Source organism: Salmo salar, chromosome ssa12, assembly GCF_905237065.1.
Source record: "Salmo salar chromosome ssa12, Ssal_v3.1, whole genome shotgun sequence".
NCBI lineage: Eukaryota > Metazoa > Chordata > Actinopteri > Salmoniformes > Salmonidae > Salmo > Salmo salar.
This window is the reverse complement of record NC_059453.1, coordinates 41,213,650-41,240,370: the sequence shown is the minus strand read 5'-3', so window position 1 is coordinate 41,240,370 and position 26,721 is coordinate 41,213,650. Positions and strand designations below refer to the sequence as shown.

The following is a 26,721-nucleotide window of genomic DNA, read 5'->3' as shown; positions in this document are numbered from 1 at the left end:
GCCTCTTGATCTCCTTTTAAGGCTGTAACATGGCTGCCTTTTTTCCTGTGGTTCATTTACTTCTCCACAGGATATTACTTTACATGCTTCAAAATGCAAATTTATGCGAAGCGCTCTTCAGGCTATGAAATCTGTTTCATCAGAGCACGAGAGTACGTGTTGAAAATGCAGGGCTGCCTTCGCAGAACTGAGTTAGATATGACGTATTGACGTTCAATAATGACTACACATTATGTTTTTGTGTCACTGTGTACAATCAAAATTCTACAGCTGTGCTTGGTACCTGTATGTACTGCTCTGCTTCTCGATACTTTTCAACAGTACATGTGAATTGAGACTAATGGATTTGAATAGGGTCCAACTACTGGTTGAAGTGCTGTGATAAAGTAGGCGGTTCGTGTTTTGAGGTTGACCTAAAGGGTAGAAGTACATGAACATCTAACTGTATGTCATTACACCTGTTATCTCATCATTTCCTACCTCAGGAGCAGTATGTTTTTGTCCATGACGCCATCCTTGAAGCCTGCCTGTGTGGAAACACGGCCATCCCAGTCTGTGAATTCAGAGCCATATACTATAACATCAGCAGACTGGACCCACAGACCAACTCCAGCCAAATTAAGGATGAATTTCAGGTTAGCACCCTCTACTTCTTAACTCTTAAACTCTCTGTCCATCTGCCTGTCTATGTACCTCTGTCTGTCTGTTTGTCTGTCCTTTGCTTTTCTTCCTAAGAGGCATGTCATTAGACTTTTCCAACTAAAAGTAGTTACATTTGCTGTCTACAAGAACAATTAATTGTTTTAATCCATCAGATATTGACTCAATTATAGCATATCAATTCAGGGATTTTGGTGGGAACTCAAGTATCCCTTGTGTCGTGTCTTTGGCTATTCCGGATTAAGTGATATGACATTCTATAAAATCCTTTCTCTGTAATTAATATTGCCTGATTAAGCTAATCATGTAAATGTAATTAACTAGAAAGTCGGGGCACCATGAAAGAGTGTTTATTGAGCTGTTGTCTTCCGAATAAACTCTTAAAGACCTAGTAATATTTTACATCAATAGCAGTCAATATTAATCGTCACCTTATTTCAGTCTCATCTGAAAGTTGTAAATTCTTGGTTATCTTCACCAACCCTGGCTAACAAGTTGAATCAGCACTACAAAATTTGGTTTAATTATTTATTTACTAAATACCTAACTAATCACAGAATTACATATACACAGAATGCAAATGATGTCATACAGAAAACGTCCCTGGTGGACGGAGCCGACATGACGGCTGGTTACACAAAGGAAAGGGGGTTGGGTTTGAGTGAAAGAGTGGGAAGACTGAGGAACAAAGGGAGAAGCTGTGCTATCGTAAATACAGTATCTTATGCATTCTAAATTACCGCCCATTTGAAAAAGGAGAATGCAATAAATATTTACTCTGAGCTGCGCTTCAGTAGGTTGGTTGTAGATGCTGGCCGTGTTGCCCAACAGAGATCTTCCTAGTCCTTTGAAGGGTGTCTCTGGTGGTAAACTGGATACTTTGTAGTAACGTCGTTGTGTTAGACTGAATCCATCGTCCGTCCTTTCCTAGCCCACGTTTACAGCGGCCGCTGCTAACTCAACGGCTAGGAGGTATCACTTCTGTAGTGAATAAGAGTTCAAAGTTCATAATCAAAGCTCACGCTGAGGTTGGCTTAGTTCTGTAGTTGACATGTTAGTCCTTTTAACGTGGAACCGTCGTCCTCACGTCCTCGGAACAGCTTATTATCTGAATCCTTCTGACATCGGACTGTCACCCTAATGTACCCGGAACAGCAAGTTATTCGCCCTTTAAACGCAGAAGCTGCAGGCCTCGCGTACTCGGAACAGTAAGTTATATTTTCGAAAAAGGCTTATATAGTGGAGGGAGAGAAGGGTGTGTTTCATAGTTTATAACCAATGTCTCTTCACAGGGGCGGGCCACTGATTGCGCAGAGCTCTAACCTTATGAAAACCCAATTCTCTCATTTGGAAGCTAAAATTACATTTCATCTTTTCACAAATAGTTTCATATTTAAACATTTAAATTGCACAACAATTCCATGTGAATCTGATAACTAATGTGTAGACTTTCCACGATACAGTTTGTCATCCTATCATTAATAAGAATGTCTCAGATGACAACTGAACTGACATCATATTCATTAAGTACTAACGCATAGTTTCAACTGGTTGGATTACCGAAATATGGTTCCTTTCCCCCCCACCTTTTGATGTTCCCCGACTCTCTATGTTTAACAAAGGCTTTTCAAGAGTCCTTCAGTAGAGTCAAGAGAGGAAAGGGAGAAAGGTATTTATGGGGGGTCATAATCACTACATCGCAGTGCTAGAGGTGTCACTACAGACCCGGGGTTCGATCAAGGGCTGTATCACAACCGGCCGTGATCGGGAGTCCCATAGGGCGGCGCACAATTGGCCCAGCGTCGTCTGGGTTAGGGGAGGGTTTGGCCGGGTGGGCTTTACTTGGCTCATCGTAGCGGGCCGGACGCCTGCAGGCTGACCTCGGTCGTCAGTTGAACGGTGTTTCCTCCAACACATTGTTGCGGCTGGTTTCCGGGTTAAGCGGGTGAGTGTTAAGAAGCGCGGTTTAGAGGGTCATATTTCGGAGGACGCATGACTCGACCTTCGCCTCCCGAGCCCGTTTGGGAGTTGCAGCGAAGAGACAAGATTGAAATTGGGGATGAAAAGGGGCTAAAAAAATATATATACATTTTCTAATGGTATCAGGTATTTTTATTTGTTTTTTGTTCAAGGAAAATCATATATGACTCATTTGCATAAACACACTGGATGTATTTCCATATATGAATACATTAACATCAAGGGGTGGAACAGGCCTGCATCCACCAAAAACTTGTTCTGTATAGGCCTATCTGCTCTCACCTGCACTGTCTAGACTGCTTCATTGATTACTGTTGTTGTCATGTTCAGTTGCATAATTCAACAAGTGTGTCAATAGCAGGATAACCTTGGATTAAAAATCAACACTCTTGGATCTAGATTACACCTTTCTAAACATACTTTACATTGTTTGCAAGATCGGACATAGTATCACTATAATCCGAGTGTTCATTTTTGGAAGTTGCTTTCATTTCAGGGTATCTAATTTGTAAACATTTCAACTGTATTAAATGATTACTTTTTAATTACAAATAAATTGTACACGCATCAAAATAGTTTTCTTTCGTCTCTTTCTTGTGATGTAAGTATCAAGACGATGCGTTTAATCCCAGACTACGCTTTAGCATCAGAAAGACAATGTATTCCATTGTTTGACAGGTCATTACAAACATTTCTGTGGTTGTAGAGTTAATGGGGAAAAACGACAGGCACAAGCAAGAGTATGAAAGAGTTGCAGGAGTAAAATGAAAGCAATCAATCTAGTGATATTTAAGTGACAAGTGGATTTTGCACCCCTCAAACACAGGAAATACAATAGACAGATCCTCAGGTGAGCGTTGCTAGCCTATAGGCTTTAGCTAATATGGTCTTGTGTCTCGCGAACAACTCTGGTTTGATTGTTGATACCCTGTCGGTTACATGAGTTATGACAAAAAGTGCAGGTGTCGAAGATGAAAATATTCAGCAACTCTTGGTAAGAAAATTGAGGTTTCCTTATAACTCCCCCCAAAAATATGTTCGTTAAACCTTATAATAATTGTTAAAATAACATCCTCCCTCTCCAGACTCTGAACATCGTGACTCCCCGGGTTCGGCCTGAAGACTGTAGCGTGGGACTGCTCCCCCGGAACCATGACAAGAACCGCAGCATGGACGTCCTGTCTGTGGATCGATGCTTGCCCTTCCTCATCTCCGTGGACGGAGAGTCCAGTAACTACATCAACGCTGCCCTCATGGACGTAAATTAATCTCGCTCTCTCGCCTGCTCTCTCTCTCGCCTGCTCTCTGTCTGTCTGTCTGTCTGTCTGTCTGTCTGTCTGTCTGTCTGTCTGTCTGTCTGTCTGTCTGTCTGTCTGTCTGTCTGTCTGTCTGTCTGTCTGTCTGTCTGTCTGTCTGTCTGTCTGTCTGTCTGTCTGTCTGTCTGTCTGTCTGTCTGTCTGTCTGTCTGTCTGCCTGCTTGCCTGCCTGCCTGCTTGCTTGCTTGCTCTTGGTTTGCTTGTGCAAACCATGCCCATATGGTACTCTATAACCAGGCTCAAACATACGCTCAAAGATTTCAAATACAATTTGAAACCATGCAGGTCTGCACAACACCAATCATGACTGAGGCAAATTGTGTCAGAGACTGCCAAGTTGCGTAAAACCATTGGATTTAGCTTGGCTGATGTAATCCAACCTGGAAAAGACACAGATCAGTTAGTTTGAGATATGCCTTGGTTCTGTTGCGTTATTAATTAGAATAGGGATGTTATATTTTATATTTATTGCATTTGTTGTGGGAAATGGGGAGGCAGTGACTGGGTACATGCAAATGCAACTCAATTAGATAACAGGTAACAAAAATGAAATGTCATAGAGCAACAGCAATAAAAAAGATAACAAACAACATCATCTAACAACTGATCATCAACCAACACACCATTAAGTGATAGCGCTGTGATAAATGATAAGTAATGACTGCAAAGCAGCCTCATACAGTAGGCCCTCGTAGCAGATCTACCAAACAATACACACGCAGATCCAGATAAGCTACACAGAGCTGATAAGAAAAGAACGGCAGGCAATAACAAGCACAGAGGTGGCGTCAAATAAAGCCAGCAGTGTCTTTCTCAGACCCGGCCTGGCTGGTCTGCTTGTCTGGCAACAGCGTAATGACCTGTAGTGGGATTTCTCTTTTCAATGCATCACGATGCAAGGTTAACACTGTCCATGGGAGCACGCTGGGCTCTTTGTCCTCGCCACAAGTTGATCAGGCATTGGAAACCCACCGTGACCCTTGGCTGTTAGCGGTCCCACCAGCGTCTCTGCTTGCTCCTCTCTGCTCTCTCTTTCTCGCTCTCTTTCTCTCATCTCTCTCTCTTTCTTTTACTCTGTCTCTCTCGCTACCGGGGGCTGAAGTGTTGTGGTGTTTGTCATTGATTTTTTTCCAGAGCCATAAACAACCAGCAGCCTTCATCGTAACCCAGCACCCACTGCCCAATACAGTGGCCGACTTCTGGAGGCTGGTGTTCGACTACAACTGCTCCTCGATAGTAATGCTCAACGAGATGGATGCCGCACAGGTGTGTATTGTTGAACCCCGGGGTTCGCACACACATATGGGTGTACATACATCGACACACACACAGACCAATAATAAACCCAGGGTGTCTTACACATGCTCTATCACTCTCTATTCATCTCTATCTATCCCTCCATTGTCATTTCCTCCATCGGCTCTCACACACACAGTTTCATAGAGCAGGATAAGCCTCATAGGAGAGCTGCTCTTTTCTCTGCCCAGGGTTTAACCTCTATGGGCTAGGTGGGATGCTAGCGTGCCACCCGTGGTGCACTCCATCAACAGCAGGTGCATTTCAAGAGCGGCAAATTTGAATCCAAATAAATGTCAAAATTCAAATTTTTAAAAAATACAACTATTTTACACCATTTGAAAGATAAACATCTCCTTAATCTAACCACGTTTTACGATTTCAAAAAGGTTTTACGGCGAAAGCATAAATTTAGAGTATGTTAGGACAGTACATTTAAAAGAGTTGTGTGTAATGTTTTGTCAAGTCAAAGACAGGGTCACCAAAACCATAAAACCAGCTAAAATGATGCACTAACCTTTTACAATCTCCATCAGATGACACTCCTAGGACATTATGTTAGACAATGCATGCATTTTTAGTTCTATCAAGTTCATATTTATATCCAAAAACAGCGTTTTACTATGGCATTGATGTTGAGGAAATCGTTTCCCTCCAATAACCGGCAGTCAAGTCAGCGTCACAAATTAAATAATTAAAATGAGAAAACATTGGTAAAATATTATATTGTCATTTAAAGAATTATAGATTTACATCTCTTGAACGCAATCAACTTGCCAGATTTAAAAATAACCTTACTGGGAAATCACACTTTGCAATAATCTGAGCACTGCGCCCAGAAAAATACGCGTTGCGATACAGACTAGACGTCATGTTGGGGAGATCTAAAATCGAAAATACTATGTAAATAATCCATTACCTTTGATTCTCTTCATCAGATGTCACTTCCAGGTATCACAGGTCCATAACGAATGTAGTTTTGTTCAAAAAAGCTCATCATTTATGTCCAAAAATCTCCGTCTTGTTAGCACATGATCTAAGCCAGCCGGACTTCTCGTCATGAACGAGGGGAAAAAATATATTTCCGTTCGTTCAAACATGTCAAACGTTGTATAGCATAAATCATTAGGGCCTTTTTAACCAGAACATGAATAATATTCAAGGTGGACGAATGCATACTCTTTTATAACGTATTGGAACGAGGGTACCCAACATGAACTCGCGTGCCAGGTGTCTAATGGGACATCATCGTTCCATGGCTCTTGTTCGGTCAGATCTCCCTCCAGAAGACTCAAAACACTTTTTAAAGGCTGGTGACATCTAGTGGAAGCAATAGGAAGTGCCAAAATATTCCTCAGCCCCTGTGTTTTTCAATGGGATAGGTTTAAAGTCAATACAACACATCAGGTATCCACTTCCTGTCAGAAAATGTCTCAGGGTTTTGCCTGCCAAATGAGTTCTGTTATACTCACAGACACCATTCAAACAGTTTTAGAAACTTTAGAGTGTTTTCTATCCATATATAATAAGTATATGCATATTCTAGTTACTGGGTAGGATTAGTAACCAGATTAAATCGGGTACATTTTTTTTATCCAGACGTGCAAATGCTGCCCCCTAGCCCTAACAGGTTAACTATCCAACGTAGCTACCAGAACCCTCAGACAGACACCCACATTGAAACCTAGCAAAGAGCACATCAATACCTCCCATATTAAAGGAGAATTTCACTATTAGGAATCTAATCTGTATTTTTGATATAAATGGCATGTTATAGTCGGGTCCAGAAACTTTTTTTGGTCTTTTAAAAAAAATGTTTTTTGGATGCCCTTGAACTCCAGAATGAGGTTCAGAAAGTCAATCTCTGCTGTAGTAAGTTTCTCAAACCAAGGGAAATTGCTAAAAACATGTCTGGACCCTTTATAACATTCCGTTTACATAAAACAAATCTAGATTTTGTTACTAAGTAGTGACATATTCCAACTGACTGAGGGTTAACTGGTTTGAAAGGTTGGAACCCTTCAAAAGCTGTAGACTGGAGGATAACCCATCATGGCCCTAAGATGTAGGTGTACCGTGCAGAGGCCAATAAGGTCAAGGCTTTTCTTTTGTATGCACATAACCTTCAATTGCTTACGCCCAGCAGTATGACCTTGCATTTGAACTCAGATGGTTTTGTTCAAATGGCTAAAGCAATGTGTAGTTTATGTAATTTTTTTCAGTGCTCCCCAATGGGTAAAATCCCCAAGTAGTCAACAACAGTGTCCACACCAGTATGTGATGTACCTAACATGTGATGAAGCTCATGCCAGAACTAGAACTACAACTAGAACAGACATTCCCATTCAAGTCAATATTCTGTGATCGGTGCACCGACAGTGATATTAAATGTACCCATAGGAGTAAAACTACTTCTAAACTCTATTCCTATTGCTAAACCCCTCTTCAATCCCTAGTTGTGCATGCAGTACTGGCCTGAGAAGAGCTCCTGCTGCTATGGCCCCATCCAGGTGGAGTTCATCTCAGCCGATATCGACGAAGATATCATCAACCGCATCTTCAGGATCTGCAACATGGCCAGGGTCTGTATCATGTTTATCACCCTGTAAATATGTACCCTCTGCTTTGAGCCCTGCCAATGCAGCTGGCGCTAACAGACAGGTCTGGCTCTGCCTGACAGAGCAGTGGCTGGTTCAGACTGATTTCATATGAGGGGGCTTTGTTCTACGGTACTACTCATTAGACCCCATTTAAATCACCACAATGCGAATCCCCGTGTTCGTGGCACATGGTTACTCTTCTGTCTCTCCTCTTCTCTGCCTCTCGTTCACTCATGGTTCTCCCACTTTAACCAGAATCACAGGCAGGCTTTGCTGGCCAGCTAATCAACGCTTAGCTCTGTGCCGGTGCGAAAAGCCACAGTGGCGGCATCTCCAATTTACCATGAAATGGTTCCATCACCACATACACAAGCGGATGACACGGCTCATGCACGACAGAATTCAGCTGACCCCCACCCTCCCTCCTCCCAGCTGGGGCGTGGAGCCAGCTGACGTCTTTATTGTAGTTGCCAGTCGTTGGCTCTGCTCTGGCTAAGGAAAGCATTGCCACAATGAGCCAAAAGACACTGGGATTGCATCAGCAGTTATTTAATAACTTGAGTGGTTTAGGTTTACAGTGGACACAGAGTTAAACTTGATTTATCTACACATTTTGGTGACGGTTATGAGGAGGAAGATTAGCATGCTAGTGATTGATGATTATAATGAGGATGCTAACTGTGATGTTGTCCATGTTGAGGATGTTTTGATACTGGCAATGACGATGATGTTGACGACAACAATGATGTTGATGATGGCATTCATTTATGATTCTCTCTCTCACTGTCTTTGGCAGCCCCAGGACGGCTACCGTTTGGTGCAGCATTTCCAGTTCATCGGCTGGCCCGCTTACCGCGACACGCCCCTGTCCAAGCGCTCCATCCTGCAGCTGGTGAGACGTCTGGCCAAGTGGCAGGAGCAGTACGACGGGGGAGACGGACGCACCGTGGTCCACTGCCTGTGAGTAGTTAAAGGGGCTCAGAAGGAGTTCAGTCATTGTATTACGGTGTCAATATTAGAACACAGTCACACATCCATGGAAGTTGTATACTCGTACGGTGTCCATATTAGGACAGTTACGCGTCCATGGACATTGGATACAAGGGCCTAATATTTAAACCCAGAAAAACGAATAAATTGCTGTGAAAATTGTGCTACTGAATGAGTGAAGTTAGTTTTAGTTTTAAACAACGCAACATGTAGACATTTACCTTACTGTTAAGGTAGTTGTGGAAGAACTTCCCTATATGTATTCTGGCTGGCCCTACTCATATTCTACACTATACTCATCTCAGACAGGATGACAATAGGGAATGTGCTCTATGAATGTATTCATCACTGCATGCTTCCTTAGTGCTGTTTTCTTACATTCTTCTAGAGCAGTGGTCACCAACCTTTTCTGAGTCAAACTTTGGGAGTCAAAAAGCAAGCTGAGATCTACCGATCAGATTTTGTTTTAACTTGACTTAAAAAATGTAAGCCTATGCAACATTAACCTAATAAAAAAATATATGTTGGAATGAGGTTTCTGCGGTAGGCCTAATACATTATCACAGCATATTGGCTATGCTTAGCCTGCTAATATTGTTCTTCTCAGACCATATTATATTTCAATACTCAAGCTTTCATAACAAAATAGATCAGTTGTATCACTTGTATCACAGCTGAGAATAAATTGAAGTCATTTAATTTTTTATTTTACTGGACTGATGGTACCTGCATCTGATGGTCAGTGTCAGCGGATGGAGAGAGCAGCAGAGGGTCTGCCTCTCAGGTCCCTGCTCTCTGCTTTCCTCCGGTGAGACTGACCAGAGAGAGGAGACACCGTCTTCCACCTGATGACAAAACTCGAGTCCCACCACATTATTTCTGCATCATGCACACATTCATGTTGTTCCTATGACCAGAGAAAGTTAAATATCCCTTGATATTAAAATAAACACGACGAGCTGCTAATAATAAAAACCCAGGCCTATCGATACATTTGGCTACTAATTTATTGCAGCTGCAGTGCTGGTTGTAGCGTGAGTAGAAGTAAGGAGAAGCGTGTTTTATGTTTTGTAAAAGTGTTGAATAATAACGTAAACATGAAGTCACTCATAAAAACAGCAGCTTTTTGCTGTATTATTTGACAGTCTCTCTGGTCATGGTTTTAAAAGTTATTACATCTCACGTAGGCTAGTATCAAACTGTGCTTTGGGGTCATGGAAGCTGTAGGCACAGTGATTTTACCTAACCGATTGGCCAGTGCATTAGGCGCACTTGAGCTCTTTAGCTCTCCAGGTACGCCGAGTAGGCAAGTTTGTCCCTTCAGATAAATCTAAATGTTTAAAAATGGGAGCCTGTCATGGAGGGCTTTTGAATCAAGTGCACCTACTGCAACCAGCGCAAGACGAATTGATTAAAAAAATAGGAGCGCAAGGCTTTATTGTTGGCTTTTCTACAGAAATGTTTGGTGATCGACTAGGAATGCCTTGAAGATCGACCTGTTGGTGACCACTGTTCTAGAGGATATACAGGGGATGGAAAGTTATTTCTATGACTCTCAATCACACTGTTTCTGTTGTGGTGAGAAAATGCTTTTAAAAGCCACATGGAGATAATAGATACTGACATAACAAAAAACACAAGAAAAATCTACAAGGTCCGTGGACCATGGCGCGTGAAAAAGATGAGATTAGAAATTATAAAGTGATAAGAGTCATTATCTTAGAATCCAAGATGGCGTACCAGTCAGACGTTTTTGTCTTCGTCTTGTCGTGTCCTGTGTATATATCTTTTTATATCTTTTTTCTTTGCATATATTTTTTTTAAATATTTTTCTTAACCTCAACTTCAACATACTTTCCTGCAATCCGCCTCACCCAATGTGGTATGGATCTGCTATTTTCTTTACTTTAAAAACCGGAGCACCCAACAAAAGCTAGCCAGCTAACTAGCATCTAGCTAATAGTCAGCTAGCCACTGCTAGCGGTCATCAGCTAGCCTTAGCCCGGACAACTCTTGCCAGTCTGCACAGCGCGATTCAAACCAGAGCATATTGGACTTAATTTTCTCCATATCTCCGGATTCCTACCGCAAGCTCTGAACCTTTTTACCTGGATCATCGCAGCTAGCTAGCTGCTATCCGAGTGGCCACTCCGGGCTAACGTCTCTGTCCCAAAGCAAGCACCAATTAGCCTAGAGCTAGCCTATGCTAGTCCCTTCTCCCGGCTAGCTGAAGAGGTCCATCAGCCATTCCTTGGGCTACAATGCCAATTTTGCCAATTGGCCTGGACCCCTTTTACTGTCGATACGGAGCCCCGCCGATCCATCACGACTGGACTACCGACGTAATCTGCCTGAGGGGGTTTTTCAACTGGCTCCTCCGTCGCGACGTCCCCTGAATGCCCATCGGCTAGCCTGCTAGCCGCGGCCTGCTAGCTGTCTAGAGCATATCGGACTGTTAGCTGAAGAGGCCCATCGGCCAATTTCTTGGGCCACTATACCTATTTTGCCAATTGGCCTGGACCCTTTTACTACACGGACCCCTGCTGATCCATCAATCACTACATACTTATCGACAGACTCAACAGCCTTGGTTTCTCAAATGACTGCTTCGCCTGGTTCACCAACTACTTCTCAGAGTTCAGTGTGTCAAATCGGTGGGCCTGTTGTCCGGACCTCTGGCAGTCTCTATGGGGGTGCCACAGGGTTCAATTCTCGGGCCGACTCTCTTCTCTGTATACATCAATGATGTGGTTCTTGCTGCTGGTGATTCTCTGATTTACCTCTATGCAGACGACACCATTCTGTATACTTCTGGCTCTTCTTTGGACACTGTGTTAACTAACCTCCAGACGAGCTTCAATGCCATACAACTCTCCTTCCGTGGCCTCCAACTGCTCTTAAATGCAAGTCAAACTAAATGCATGCTCTTCAACCGATCGCTGCCTGCACCTGCCCGCCCATCCAGCATCACTACTCTGGACGGTTCTGACTTAGAATATGTGGACAACTAAAAATACGTAGGTGTCTGGTTAGACTGTAAACTCTCCTTCCAGACTCACATTAAGCATCTCCAATACAAAATGAAATATAGAATCGGCTTCCTATTTCGCAACAAAGCATCCTTCACTCATGCTGCCAAACATACCCTCGTAAAACTGACTATCCTACCGATCCTTGACTTTGGCGATGTAATTTACATAATAGCCTCTAACACTCTACTCAGCAAATTGGATGCAGTCTATCACAGTGCCATCCGTTTTGTCACCAAAGCCCCATGTACTACCCACCACTGCGACCTGTATACTCTCGTTGGCTGGCCCTCACTTCATATTCGTCGCCAAACCCACTGGCTCCAGGTCATCTGTAAGTCTTTGCTAGGTAAAGCCCTGCCTTACCTCAGCTCACTGGTCACCATAGCAGCACCCACCCGTAGCACGCGCTCCAGCAGGTATATTTCACTGGTCACCCCAAAAGCCAATTCCTACTTTGGCCGCCTTTCATTCCAGTTCTCTGCTGCCAATGACTGGAACAAACTGCAAAAATCACTGAAACTGGAGACTCATATCTCCCTCACTAACTTTAAGCATCGGCTGTCAGAGCAACTTACCGATCGCTGCAGCTGTACATAGCCCATCTGTAAATAGCCCATCCAACTACCTCATCCCCATACTGTTATTTATTTTTCTCCTTTGCACCCCAGTATCTCTACTTGCACATTCATCTTCTGCACATCTATCACTCCAGTGTTTAATTGCTATATTGTAATTTTTTATTGCCTTACCTCCCTTATCCTACCTCATTTGCACACACTTTATATAGACTTTTTCTATAGTATTCTTGACTGTACGTTTGTTTATTCCATGTGTAACTCTGTGTTGTTGTATGTGTCGAACTGCTTTGCTTTATCTTGGCCAGGTCGCAGTTGTAAATGAGAACTTGTTCTCAACTAGCCTACCTGGTTAAATAAAGGTGAAATAAAAGTAAATAAAAGTGACACAAAGAGGTTCAATTCCAGTTTGTTCTGTTCCACACACAGGATTTATTCAAGCTTCAAAGATCCCTCATTAAAACTAATAGACTCAGCTCAAACTCACCACTCTGTTATTAGTGTGTACAGATGATGTAAAGCTTTTTGGAGCCATTGAATTGTGCTGCACTCTGTGGGTCTTTTTTAGATAAGCACTACCATGGAAACGTCTAATTTTAAGTCCAGCTTCTTTGTCTTTCTTATTTTGTTTGAATACATAGTCTTGTTACAATTCTTTGAAATGGTCCCTCTCCATATCCATGCAGTGACAGTAAATATACATTTAATTGGTTAGTTTAGTATCAGTATGGCATTTTTTGTTCATAAACCAAGTTAACAGCATTGTCAGCCATAGCCAAGAAAACAGCACCTCTCCTATTCTCATAGTCACTGGCTTCATAGTGGTTTAGCCACATTATGGACCCTATTATGAAGCTTAAAATTAGGGAGAGTGAGGATGAAAATCCATAGTGGAGACAGATTTGAAAGACCAGCCCCAACGATAACACAACACGATAAGTCCTGGATGTGATTTCTCTCCCCACTGCCCAAAATACCAAACAAAACCTATTTTGTAACAGTTCACTGTTGCTAGTCTAATCAAGTGCCCATTGATTTCTTGAGGCAAAAGAAATGCACACCTGTTTAGGCGAGGTGCTGGCTAGTGGAGTAGAACACTTGAAAAATAAAAGGAGAGCCTCACACTCTAGGAGCTAAGATGCAATAATAATAACGTTTCGACAGACAAGCTGTCTTCATCAGGGTATCAGTGTTTGTTACGCCTTAGCTTGGCTGTACCTTCACTGCTACACACTACCTGCACTCAGTGGTGTAAAGTACTTAAGTAAAAATACTTTCAAGTAACACTTAAGTCATTTTTACCTTACCTTACTGTTTTTATTTTTGACTACTTTTACTTTACTACATTCTTAAAGAAAATAATGTACTTTTTACTCCATACATTTTCCCTGACACCTAAAAGTACTCGTTACATTTTGAATGCTTAGCAGGACAGGAAAATGGTCAAATTCATGCACTTATCAAGAGAACTTCTCTGGTCATCCCTACTGCATCTGATCTGGTAGACTCACTAAACACAAATGCTTTGTTTGTAAATTCGGAGTGTTGGAGTGTGCCCCTGGCGATCCGTCAATAAAAAAAACAAAAATTGTACTGTCTCGTTTAATATAAGGAATTTGAATTCATACTTTTACTCAAGTAAGATAATTTAGTACTTTTTCCACCACTGGATGTGGCTCGGGGTTAAAGCATTTCTTTCACCTGACCATTCAATTTAGACAAGTGTGTCTGGGTAAGCATCATCTAATATTTATAAAATATTTTTATCTGGAATTTTTCCTTATTGTAGGCTAGTACAAGTTTTAGTCTTAATCTTTACTACGCTACTCACTGTTTAGCATATGACCTCACATGTGAATCCTTAAAGAGATGGGTGGGGCTGGCTTAAGAGGGTGTGAACAATGCCGAATGGGTGTAGGCAAAGGAGAGCTCTCCAGTAGGTACCAGACTATTCAAAGGTCCTTTTCTCAAACGCGAAGGTTTATCAACTTTCAAAGCAGAATAACCTTCCCATTGTTCCACAAAAATGCTGTGTATGATATACCATTTTGTAGCTATGAGTCTCTACTCTTATCCAATGTAAAAAAAAAATTGCTACATAAGGCCAATTTGAGCCGGTCAATCTCATACCAGTCCACGGAATCCAAGCAGTCTTATCAGTATACTCTGGCCTACTTGGAGTACACAGTGAGAGTGTGCTTAATTTACAATGGCAAGAAGACTAAGACAAATGGATGCACATGCTGCGTTTGCATTGCTACAAAATCTGAATGAAAATGACTCGGATGGTGGGGATGAAATGAATCATGACATCTCTTATGTTTATTCTTCTGAGTCTGATTCTGAACCTGAATCTCTACACCTCTGAGACTTGAGCGCAAAAAAAAAAACAGAACAGTGCCCGCACCACCAACAAATGAAAGCAGGAGAGAGGAAGGGAGGCACCTTTTGGATAGAACAAGCCGGTGACAATGCTAAGTGCCGATTAATTATCAGCACAAAATGTCATCACTGAGAGAGCAGACCCTACATCTCAAGCAAAAAACAACATCAGCAACGCACTCACAAGCGTTTGTTATTTATGTGACATGGACATGCTCCAACTGATGCCGTTGCATAGTCCATCTAAGCATGAGCTGACAATAGACTATTTTTGACTGGTGTCATATAAAGACTTATATTCATTATAATTTCATTATTGCTTTTGTGCTGATTTTATCAAGCACACTTGGCGCTTATAATGATGTTTAGGCTACTGATGCTTTCATCATTTAACTGCGCATTTTGCTGATCGTGCATCTTGGTGGTTTGGGTATTTTTGTTTGTTTTGTCCTTATAAAAATAAGCTGTTACCGTGTTCCAACACATATACTTTCTATTTCGTAGTTGTAACAAGGGCACTCCATGAAAAAAATGTATTGAACAGTTGAACGTTGGTGTTTTTTTGTTTTTACATATAGTCGTAACATAAACGAATGAAAATGCTATGGTGTATTTTTTTTCTTTGTATTCTGTTACTAAGACATTCATAAAAACAACCAAATTATTATTTTTCTGATAGCATGTTTTAAATAGAGAATGTTGCAGTCAGAATGACTACTCATTAGCTTGAAGAGGGGTCCTTTTAGGCCCAGCTGTCTTTATCATTCTGTCCTCCTTCACTCTCTCTGTCCTTTACTATCCCCTGCATCCTTTTCACCTCTCTTTACATTTATCTTCCTCCCTTCCTTGCTCTCGATGTCTCCTTCTCTTCCTTTACCTCTTTTTACCTTTCTGTCCCTCTTCCTAGCTCTATCTGTCCCTTTCTCATCCCCCTGTTTTAACCTCTCTCTCTATCCTCATTCATCCCCTTTTCTTCAACTATATATATATATATAATTTTTTTTACCTTTATTTAACTAGGCAAGTCAGTTAAGAACAAATTCTTATTTTCAATGACGGCCTAGGAACAGTGTTCAGGGGCAGAATGACAGATTTTTACCTTGTCAGCTCAGGGATTCAATCTTGCAACCTTTTGATTACAAGTCCAATGCTCTAACCACTAGGCTCTCTCCAACAGGACGGGTGGTGGACGGAGTGGTACCTTCTGTGCCATCTGCAGCATCAGTGAGATGATCCAGCAGCAGAACATTGTAGACGTGTTCCACACCGTCAAGACGCTGAGGAACAACAAATCCAACATGGTGGAGACTATGGTACGTTCCATTGACCACAACAGTTAGGGTGATATGGTACTGTCTAAGAGGCTTGAGGAAGGTTTCTATTCGTACCTACTATATAAGCAACGTAGGACACACACTCAGGACACACAGTTGTGGCTCTATTGGACAGGTTTTAGACCATAGACAGTAAGGCGGACACACACCACACACATATCCTCAGGCTGATGACTTGCTATGGCAGGTGTTGTTTAGCAGATGTCTCTATACCTTCTACTATAGCCTCAGAAACAAGATGCTCAATTTCACAGAACCATCTCAGGGTGGGCACAGCTGTTCACTTAGAATTAAAGCAGATTTGGTGGAAAAAGACAACTACCGTAGTAAAAATATTATTGTAGACTTTGAAGATACTGTCATAATCCTGCATGGAATTTTTATTGTATTTAGATAAAAGACGATTTGATTATCTTTGTTGTTTATCGACTGTTATATTGTTAAATTGTCTCTGAATGTTATTTTCCCACTTGAATTATGAAACAGTGCTACTCATGGAAGAGATTGATAATATTATTGTTGGAAGCATAGAGATCCCCAGTGTGCTTGAGTTTCCTTTTTATTCATTATAAAAAAAATATCCATGAACCTGATGTGCAAGTTCACTTTCTGAGAGATAATATGAAAACGATGCCAATGTGTGACTAGTCTTTCCCTTTTCTAGGAACAGTATAAATTCTGCTATGAAGTTGCTCTGGAGGCCCTTAGCGCATTCTGAGAGACTGCCTCTCGTGTCAGTGGGACACAGTGCTGACTGCAGAAACACCAACCCATATGAGGCAGGGGATGTGTGTGTGCAACCACACACACGTGAAACTGTACAGAAGAAAAAAAACGCCCTCCACACTGGGTTAATGTGTGCACTTCTGCAAGACTGGGACCGCTTTTGTTTGTATAAAGAAAAAATTAAATGAAAACCTCAACACTTTTCTTCTTTCTTCAGTGTCCATCTTGAACTGTGATGTGATCTTGTACAGTCATTTCCTTTTTAGATATATGCCTTGAATGTTACACCCTCAATGTAAAAGTACAACCTGGAAGATTAGCTGAGATCATGGGGATCCTAATAAAAATACATACAGACCAACCAACAGAACTGATACCGCCAGACAGACGAAGACAAATAGAAGTTGGGAAGATTCAAACTCTCCCTGGCTTTGACCTCTTTTTAATGAACATTAATAACGACTGTATTATATAGCCCCCCCCCACCCACCCGTTTGAACACAAAATGGCAGATACATTTGGTAATTCTTTGGATTTTGTGGTTCTTGCAACATCTTTACATCCACGTTCACACACTAATTTTCTCACATTCGCAATGTGATGTCTTCAGTCAACGTTTTGGTTTATTTTGATATTGTGGAATGTTCTCATCATTCTGGTGTCCCATGGCTCTCGTGCTATGCAGACAATCATGAATTCCGAGACCCATTCTGGTTTTCTGCATTGAAAGTGAGAGAAGTCAGTCAACGCTTTAGCATTCTATGCTGGCGCTACATATACAGTATTCATCAAAACGTTCATGTGTTTTGTAATTTGCACTGTATTTTGCACTGCTTTACCTTCAAACATGTTTTCAACTCTTGTGTAATTTGATCGATAGTGCCATATTCACATCTTTAAAGCACACATACGATTTTAACCAAATTGTGAAGAAACGTGTCAGCAGAAGGATAGAGTGGGATAATGTTCTAGTAATATGCACCTCAAGCTTGTCAAACACTGTAGCAGCCCCTGCCCTACTGTTGCCCAACCTCAGGTTTTGGTGAGAAGAATACTTCGCTTTTCATCCTTGTTCATTCTGCGCCCATACTCTAGGAGCAGTTTGGCTTTGTCTAAGGATGTCCTAATATGGACACCATACGTGTGTTCTGCCATTACTCTCTCCCTATGCATCTAATACATACTGTTTGACATGGGAACAGAATCCAGAATCTGAAATTGTGAATCCAACTCTTGAATGAGGCAGGGATTCAATCCAAGCGCTCTAGTTTTATAGGCAATGTTACCGCGTTTGCATAAATCATATTCAAGGTAAACTGCAGATGTTGGCTAATTTGGAAATTACCTATAAATGACAAGCGTTCTATGGTGCAGTTTTGGATCTAGTCCCAGCCTGAATTTGGCAAGCTAACTGTTTATTTTTTGTTGTTGTGTGTTTTCTGTCCGTTGAACGGGTTTAGTACAGTATTGTATAGGGCTTTGTCAGTAGAATGTTTTGCTCAACATGGACAGTGACTTGAAGAAGTCTTGTATCAACGCACAGCATAGTTGTACTATTGACATGCGATTGTGGGGTGACCGAAAGCACAAAGAGAAATAGTGTTGGATTTCGAATGGAAGAGAGGATAATGCGAATGCAAGTTGTTTTCCTTTTTTTCCCGATAGGCTTTATTTGGCTTTTCATATCTCCACTATCTGTGTTTATATTTTGTTTTCCTCCTTTTTTTCTTGAATTTGTTTAACTTTTTTATTTGTCTAGCAAAGTGATATTTAGATCTGGTGATGAAATTGCCATGGTTGTTTTGTTGTTAGAAAATGTGGTAACATCAAATAAAGGGACCAAAATGTTGAACAATAGATTTGAATAATTCTTCTTTCAACACATTTCATCCACCAAGTTACAACCATGGATATTATATACAGTAAATGTCAAGCTTACATTACAATAGCATTACGAAGGTGAAACATCGATCTCAGCGAGAATCAAACAAAATACTAATAAATCAAGATCCAACCCTCCCATTTTAACCATTTAATCCCAGACACTGAATGCATACATGTGTGGACAGTGTTACACATAAAGACACATGCAAATGAACCAATTCATTCTAGTCCCATCCATTTAAGGCTGTGATGTGGCTACATTTGAGGATCTCTCATTGGGATGCAAGGGCCAATCTGGTGCAGTTTTTCATATATAACATTTTGCCACAGGGTGATTTGTATCCATTTACCCCCCTTCAACAAGCCTAAAATTATGCCATGTATTCTTGTTTTTTGAAATGAGTTTGGTAATTGGCCCATTTCATTTGCTCTCACTGAAATGTCATTATTTAGGGGGCATCTAATATATCTGCTTTAACACATAAAACAAGGGTATTCGGTGACTGGGGGAGAGGAATGCATCTTCATCACTAGAGATGGTGCTGCTAACTAATGCACGCTCATAACACCAGAAACTGAAGACAAAGTCAAATTCAGTCATCTCCAGAATGAATGAGTGCAGATAGAAAATTAAGAAATAGCATGTACACAATGCATTTGGGGCCCGCTTCCGACGTAGAAATTACACCTATAATATGCACGCCTTTCCTACATTCTTCTCAGTAGTTGGTATTCAGACTTACCTTATGAAGTTGAAAAAATGGGCTTTGTAGAGGTCGTTCCCTTGCCCACGCTGAATAAATGTAATTCAACTGTTGAAAACAGATTTTCTCATTAAGTTTTCATTCTATAGGGTTTTCAGTACATTTATTAAAAACACTCTGATCTTGTAGAATGTATTGGCATATTTTAGGGTAAGGAAAGCCTTTATGCACGAAATATATGGATGATATATAAAATCGTGTTTTGATTCATCCTGAAAGTTGTAATACTCAAGTTTAATCCATGAAATATTGGAAAGTGGAAAAAAGTGTACCATAGGGGTTAAACATTAGTCCTATGAATCTACCCTAATTCTCACTAATCAATGGTCCAGTTGTCATGAACCATGTGCCAGGCTCCAGGTTTAATCTGCTACATGTGGTCTGAGTTCTATAATGATTGAAATAGGCTACATGTCCCAAATTATTGCACATCGTTAGCCTAATATGATCCATTGATGCTAGTGACCCTCAGAAACAACTTACACGGACGTGACAGAGGAAAGAAAGGTAAATGGAATGGAATGATGCCAAATGGAAGAAAATGAACGCTGTGTGGGTATTACTGACGGTGGCTCACAATTGTGGCTAATATTTAACATGATACAAATTGTAAACTAAAATGGAGAAAAGGCTGGGCATAGGCTATAATTAAAACATTCTGTAGCACATACATTAACTTGGCAGGTTCAGCCCGACTGAAGCCTATAGGTTGGGTGTCAAAATTTCATCCACCAAATTATGAGGGCACAGAATGAAAATTCGGAATAACGCACAGCTAACTATAGTCTTTAACATATAATTTTGATATGATTTTCAGTTTGCTTCCATATGGCTGGTTTCACATTAGTCTCCAGGGATCATAAAGAAAAATTACTTAAAACAATTGCTATGTCTGTTTAATAACCCCTTCTCCAAACATATTAGTTTAGATTATTAGGATCCCATTAGCTACTGCACATGTAGAAGCTACTTTTTTCTGCTTTCCACATAAAACGTACAAATACAAATTATTACTCATTTACCAAGCTCTTATCAATAGCTCTTATCCATTTATAAATTACAGTGCATGGAGAATGCTGTTATTTCTATCGGAAAAAAAGAAAGTAGATGCTTTTTCCACTTGGAACCGGCAGGTTCCCTTGACCTTACTCATGGTTTCCTCACGCGTGAAGGTGGTGGAATTATGAGGGAATTAAGTCAAGGTCAGAATACGGCTTATCTGAAGCCATACCTTCATTTCTTAGATCTCCATCCCGAACGTGGAGAAACATGCTATTCTCATGCTTAAAGAGCAACTGCCTTTAAAAAGCAACGAATCCCTTTGAAAACGGTCTATGTGGCATTGGTATGAGTCAAAAACAGTTGTTCTAGTGTCAAAATTGACGACAAAATGTAAATAGGAAAAGGTCAGTCTCGTCTAAAACGGCGTTTGGAACATCGGTGTGTCACCACGGGTAAATGGGTTGGGTTTTGATTTGATTTGACGATGTCTATTTTCCCACTAACATGGGGTGAACAGCTCTCCATACAATAGCATAGAGAGACAGACCTGCCCAGCAGCTCTGAATTTGTTTACATAAGACAACACATAAAAAAAAATTGCTTGAGAAAAACTGCACCAAACACCTAACATGCTGACCAGACCGGACACGTTGCGTGCGAGGAACGTTGCAAAATAAATTTTGAAATCCATGTTATTCAAATATTGCACCCACACTGCTTGCGCGGGCAAACGAGCGTCTGCATTGCCAAGGACTAAAATAGAAGTCATTCCTATTTCTGACGCAGATCGCACTGCAAGTCCTGCCTCTCCCATCTCCTCATTGGTTTATAGAAGCAGGTACCCACGTGCCATCCTCATTGGTTATACCCACGTGGGTGATTGAAAGACGAACTGTTTTGTCGGTCGTCGTGGTAATACTATGAAAGTTTAGATGCCAATCACCATATAAGTTCAAAGATGAAAAAGCCTGGAAGGAGGAGAGATGACTAGAAACGTTTCGGTTGACCATTTTATGTGTGGATTCATTGTCGGAGTAGAGGACCTTGTGCATTTCAGGTAAAATAACAACTCAATGTTTATATCCCAGGACAAATTAGCTAGCAACAGCAAGCTAGCTAAATAGGACAAATTAGCTAGCATGTGCAAGCTAGCTAGCTAAATTGCCATACATGTTTAATGCTTTTCGACCTGTCCTCAAATTAATGTAATTGGTTCAGAGTTTGTTTTGATATTTTAACCTGCGTGTCTGGTGTGGGGGGACAAAATACATTTATGCACGATGGCGCACGCGCGCAGCCGGTTTGGGTTCCGTGTAAGTTAAATGTAAAATTGCGCAACTAAAACATCCTTGGCAAAAATGTCAAAATTAATTTGAGATTTCTGAGGTTATCTGAGATAAATTTGGGTCGATTTTGAAGAAGTGAAATAGGTTTCCACATCTACAGTGTCACATGGGGTACAAACATCATTAGCCAAATGCTCCAAATGTGTTATTTCAGTACCAGTCAAAAATCTGCACACACCTACTCATTCCAGCGTTTTTCTTTATGTTTACTATTTTCCACATTGTAGAATAATAGCAAAGACATCAAAACTTTGAAATAACACATTTGGACTCATGTAGTAATGATTTTTTTTTTCTTACTAATCAAAATATGTTTTACATTTGAGATTCTTCAAAGTAGCCACCCTCTGCCTTGATGACAGATTTGAATACTCTTGGCATTCTCTCAACCAGCTTCATGAGGTAGTCACCTGGAATGCATTTCAATTAACAGGTGACTTTTTAAAAGTTAATTTGTGGAATTTCTTTCTTTCTTAATGCGTTTGAGCCAATCAGTTGTGTTGTGACAGGGTAGGGTTGGTATACAGAAGATAGCCCTATTTGGTAAAAGACCAAGTCCATATTGTGGCAAGAACAGCTCAAATAAGCAAAGAGAAACAACAGTCTGACTGACCTTCATGTCTTAAAGTAATGATAATCTGGAAAATGTAAATAACTTTGAAAGTTGCTTCAAGTGCAGTCGCAAAAACCATCAAGCACTGTGATGAAACTGGCCCTCATGAGGACCGCCACAGGAAAAAGGAAGACCCAGAGTTACCTCTGCTGCAGAGGATATGTTCATTAGAGTTAACTGCACCTCACATTGCAGCCCAAATAAATGCTTCACAGAGTTCAAGTAACACACATCTCAACATCTACTGTTCAGAGGAGACTGCGTAATTCAGGCCTTCATGGCCAAATTGCTGCAAAGAAACCACTACTAAAGGACACCAATAAGAAGAGACTTGCTTGGGCCAAGAAATACGAGCAATGGACAATAGACCAGTGGAAATTTGTCCTTTGGTGTGATGAGTCCAAATTTGAGATTTTTGGTTCCAACCGCCGTGTCTTTCTGAGATGCAGAGTAGGTGAACGGATGATCGCCGCATGTGAGGTTTCCACCGTGAAGCATGGAGGAGGAGGTGTGATGTGTGGGGGTGCTTTGCTGGTGACACTGTTAGTGATTTATTTTGAATTCAGGGCACACTTAACCAGCATGGCTACCACAGCATTCTGCAGCGATACGCCATCCCATCTGTTTTGCGCTTTTGGGACTGTCATTTGTTTTTTAACAGGACAATGACCCCAAAACACCTCCAGGCTGTGTAAGGGCTATTTGACCAAGCTGGAGAGTGATGGAGTGCTGCATCAGATGACCTGGCCTCCACAATCACCCGACCTCAACCCAATTGAGATGGTTTGGGATGAGTTGGACCGCAGAGGAAAAGCAGCCAACAAGTGCTCAGCATATGTGGGAACTCCTTCAAGACTGTTGGAAAAGCATTCCAGGTGACTACCTCATGAAGCTGGTTGATAGAATGCCAAAAGTGTGCAAACCTGTCATCAAGGCAAATAAAATATATTTTGATTTGTTTAACAGAGTTTTGATGTCTTCACTATTTTTCTACAATGTGGAAACTAGTAAAAATAAAGAAAACCCTGGAATGTGTAGGTTTGTCAAAATTTGACTGGTACTGTAAAAGTCTTCTCTAGTCTCATATTTTACTTACATCTCATCTAAAAATACAAGTCCAGCCATTTGTTTTGACTTTTCTTGGTGGTGTTCATGACAGCACAGTGATACCTATAATGGATTATTTTCCATTTTCTTTTGGGCACAGTGGTATTACATATTTGTGTTTCTGCATGATCCTAATACAAAATGTATAGCTGTACATGAATAGGTGCATCCATGAGCCTTTTAGATCGGTCCATAAAAGGCTCAAGGATGCACCCACTCATGTACAGCTATACATTTTGCATTAGGATTATGCAGCAACAAAAATATGTAATACCACTGTGCCCAAAAGAAAATGGAAAATAATCCATTATAGGTATTATTGAGCTGTCATGAACACCACATAGAATGGTCAAAACAAATGGTTGGACCTGTATTTCTTGATGAGATATTAATAAAACATGAGACTAGAGAAGACTTTTACTAACATGCTGTTGTGTAAGCATGTCACCTACGAAATTATCAATAAAACAGACCCCACTGGGCCCACTTTAAATTACATTCAGCATAGAAAGGCTTCATAAATCCTTCATGTCTTCATAAGCACTACATAAATGTGTTACAAAGCATCTATAACCATATGCCATGCTTTGTAAAGGGTTCATAAATGTGGCATAACTGGGTGACTTAATCGCTAATGTCAAATGTGACATTACCCATGTTAGCAGTTGATGTTATTCTTCAATAACACAAACCCCAAAGCAAATCAGGCAGAGAAAAATACATTTATTTGAAAAGGACAAATCATAGATGTTATGCTGGGAGGTAGATGTTCAGGTAGATGTTCAGTCTCCCCTGTCCTCAGCTTTTCTCCACAGAACAAAGAAACAGTATGTAATTTATAACCCCCCACCCTAGCCTGGGGTTGACCAATCAGAAGTCCTTGCAGTACAACTGGGCCAATGGCCAAAAAACACGTATCCTGCTCCAGACTCAATGTACAGAACGTAGCACACATAGCTCTGAGTTCAGGTTTGACATTCCACAGATTCTAAACAGCTGTTGAACTGAGACCCAACTATTTCCATTAACAATTCCCTATTGACCACTAGAACTCTATTTAGTTTTTAGCACTCTCGTCTCATCCTCTGCGTTGTGTATCTACATAATGGGTGTTCTTACACCCACTATGTCGAATATGATATAAACTTGTGCTTTATAAAAGGTGACATGTTCTGCTGAAGGATGGCATACGCTCTAAAGTGTTAGTCACATTACACCTAATCTCATTCCCAGACACTTCCACCCAAATGCGCGCAAGGTCTGGTGGACCAACACATTAAACTTAGACTTCATTATTTAGGGTTAGGTTTAAAATCTGATTTTTAGAAGATAAATTGGGGAAATTGGCAGGGTTTAGCCAAAATTATTACTGTTTGACTGTGTTTAGTTGTCACGGTCGTTATAAAGGACGGACCAAGGCGCAGCGTGAGTTGGGTTCCACATATTTATTTGCAGTGAAAACTTAAACAAAAACAATAAACATACAACGAACGTGAACTACGTGGTGTTGAATGCACTCACACAAAACAATATCCCACAAAAGCAGGTGGGAACAGGGACACCTTAAGTATGATCCCCAATTAGAGACAATGATAATCAGCTGACTCTAATTGGGAACCATACTCAATCCCAAACATAGAAATGAATCGACTAGAACACCCCCTAGTCATGCCCTGACCTACAACACCATAGAGAACCAAGGGCTCTCTATGGTCAGGGCGTGACAGTACCCCCCCAAAGGTGCGGACTCCGGCCGCAAAACCTGAAACCAAATGGGGAGGGTAGGGGAGTTGACTAGTGTCGGTGGCGGCTCCAGTGCGGGTCGTAGTGCCTGCCCAGACCCCGGATCCGGCCATGGCGCCGGGCTGAATGCCATGCCTGGACTGGGCATCGGCGCAGAGGAAGGCTCCGGCCTTGGAACGGTACTGGACGCCATGCCTAGACTGGGCACCGGCGCAGAGGAGGGCTCCGGCCATGAAACTGGGTTGGACGCCGTGCCTGGACTGGGCACCGGCGCAGAGGAAGGCTCCGGCCATGGAGCTGGGTTGGACGCTGTGCCGGGCCGTTGACCGTCACTGGAAGCTCCGGGCCGTTGACCGTCACTGGAAGCTGTGCGCCGTTGACCGTCACTGGAAGCTCTGGACTGTGAACCGTCGCTGGAGGTTCCGGGCTGTAGACCGTCGCACAGGACATACCGGGCTGGGGAGGCGCACTGGAAGCCTGGTGCGTGGAGCTGGCACAGGTGGCACCAGACTGATGACAAGCTCTTTAGGACGAGTGCAAGGAGCCGGCACAGGACGTACCGGGCTGGGGAGGCGCACTGGAGGCCTGGTGCGTGGAGCCGGCACAGGTGGCACCGGACTGATGACACACTCTTCAGGGCGAGTGCGAGGAACCGGCACAGGTGGCACCGGGCTGGGGAGGCGCACTGGAGACCTGGTGCGTGGAGCCGGCACAGGTGGCACCGGACTGATGACACGCTCTTCAGGGCGAATGCGAGGAGCTGGCACAGGACGTACCGGACTGGGGAGGCGCACTGGAGTCCTGGTGCATGGAGCCGGCACAGGTGGCACCGGACTGGTGACATGCACTTCAGGGCGAGTGCGGGGAGCTGGCACAGGACGTACCGGACTGGGGAGGTGCACTGGACTGTTGATGCGTGGAGCCGGCACAGGTCTCACCAGACTGGTGACACGCTCCTCAGGGTGAATGCCCATTATTTTACTTTTAGATTTGTGTATTGTTGTCGATTATTAGATACTAGTGCACTGTTGGCGCTAGGAGCACAAGCATTTTGCTCCACCCGCAATAAAATCAGCTAAATATGTGTATTTGACCAATACATTTTATTAAAATTTGAATACACACCCATAAATTAATTATATTCATTTATTTGGTAGGAATCTTGAAGTGTAGCTGGACAGTGCCTTAAACGTTTTGCAGCTTTATATTGTCTTGTGTTCGTGTATCCACACTGATATTACACATCGATATTCAAATATTGTTTCCTAGTTTAGGCTAATATCTTTAAATTTGAACTTGACATCTTCATTTTGACTAGGCAACCTTAGTGCAACCATCATTTCTGTTTTAAGAATTCTCCACTGTACCTTA

General features: G+C 41.7%; 1 protein-coding gene across 12 annotated transcripts in view; it reads left to right on the top strand.

Annotated features, from left to right (window-relative positions):
- ptprt (protein tyrosine phosphatase receptor type T) overlaps positions 1-18,743 on the top strand; it is a 501,813-nt gene extending 483,070 nt beyond the window's left edge. For all 12 annotated transcript variants that reach the window (XM_014131664.2, XM_045691383.1, XM_014131665.2 and 9 more), the window contains 7 exons: positions 486-635; positions 3,726-3,899; positions 5,091-5,222; positions 7,709-7,834; positions 8,649-8,812; positions 16,009-16,144; positions 16,830-18,743. In XM_014131664.2, coding sequence (XP_013987139.1) covers positions 486-635; positions 3,726-3,899; positions 5,091-5,222; positions 7,709-7,834; positions 8,649-8,812; positions 16,009-16,144; positions 16,830-16,883 — 936 coding nt within the window. In that variant the 3' untranslated portion in view covers positions 16,884-18,743. The remainder of the gene's footprint in view (positions 1-485; positions 636-3,725; positions 3,900-5,090; positions 5,223-7,708; positions 7,835-8,648; positions 8,813-16,008; positions 16,145-16,829) is intronic.
- The last annotated feature ends 7,978 nt before the right edge of the window (positions 18,744-26,721 follow it).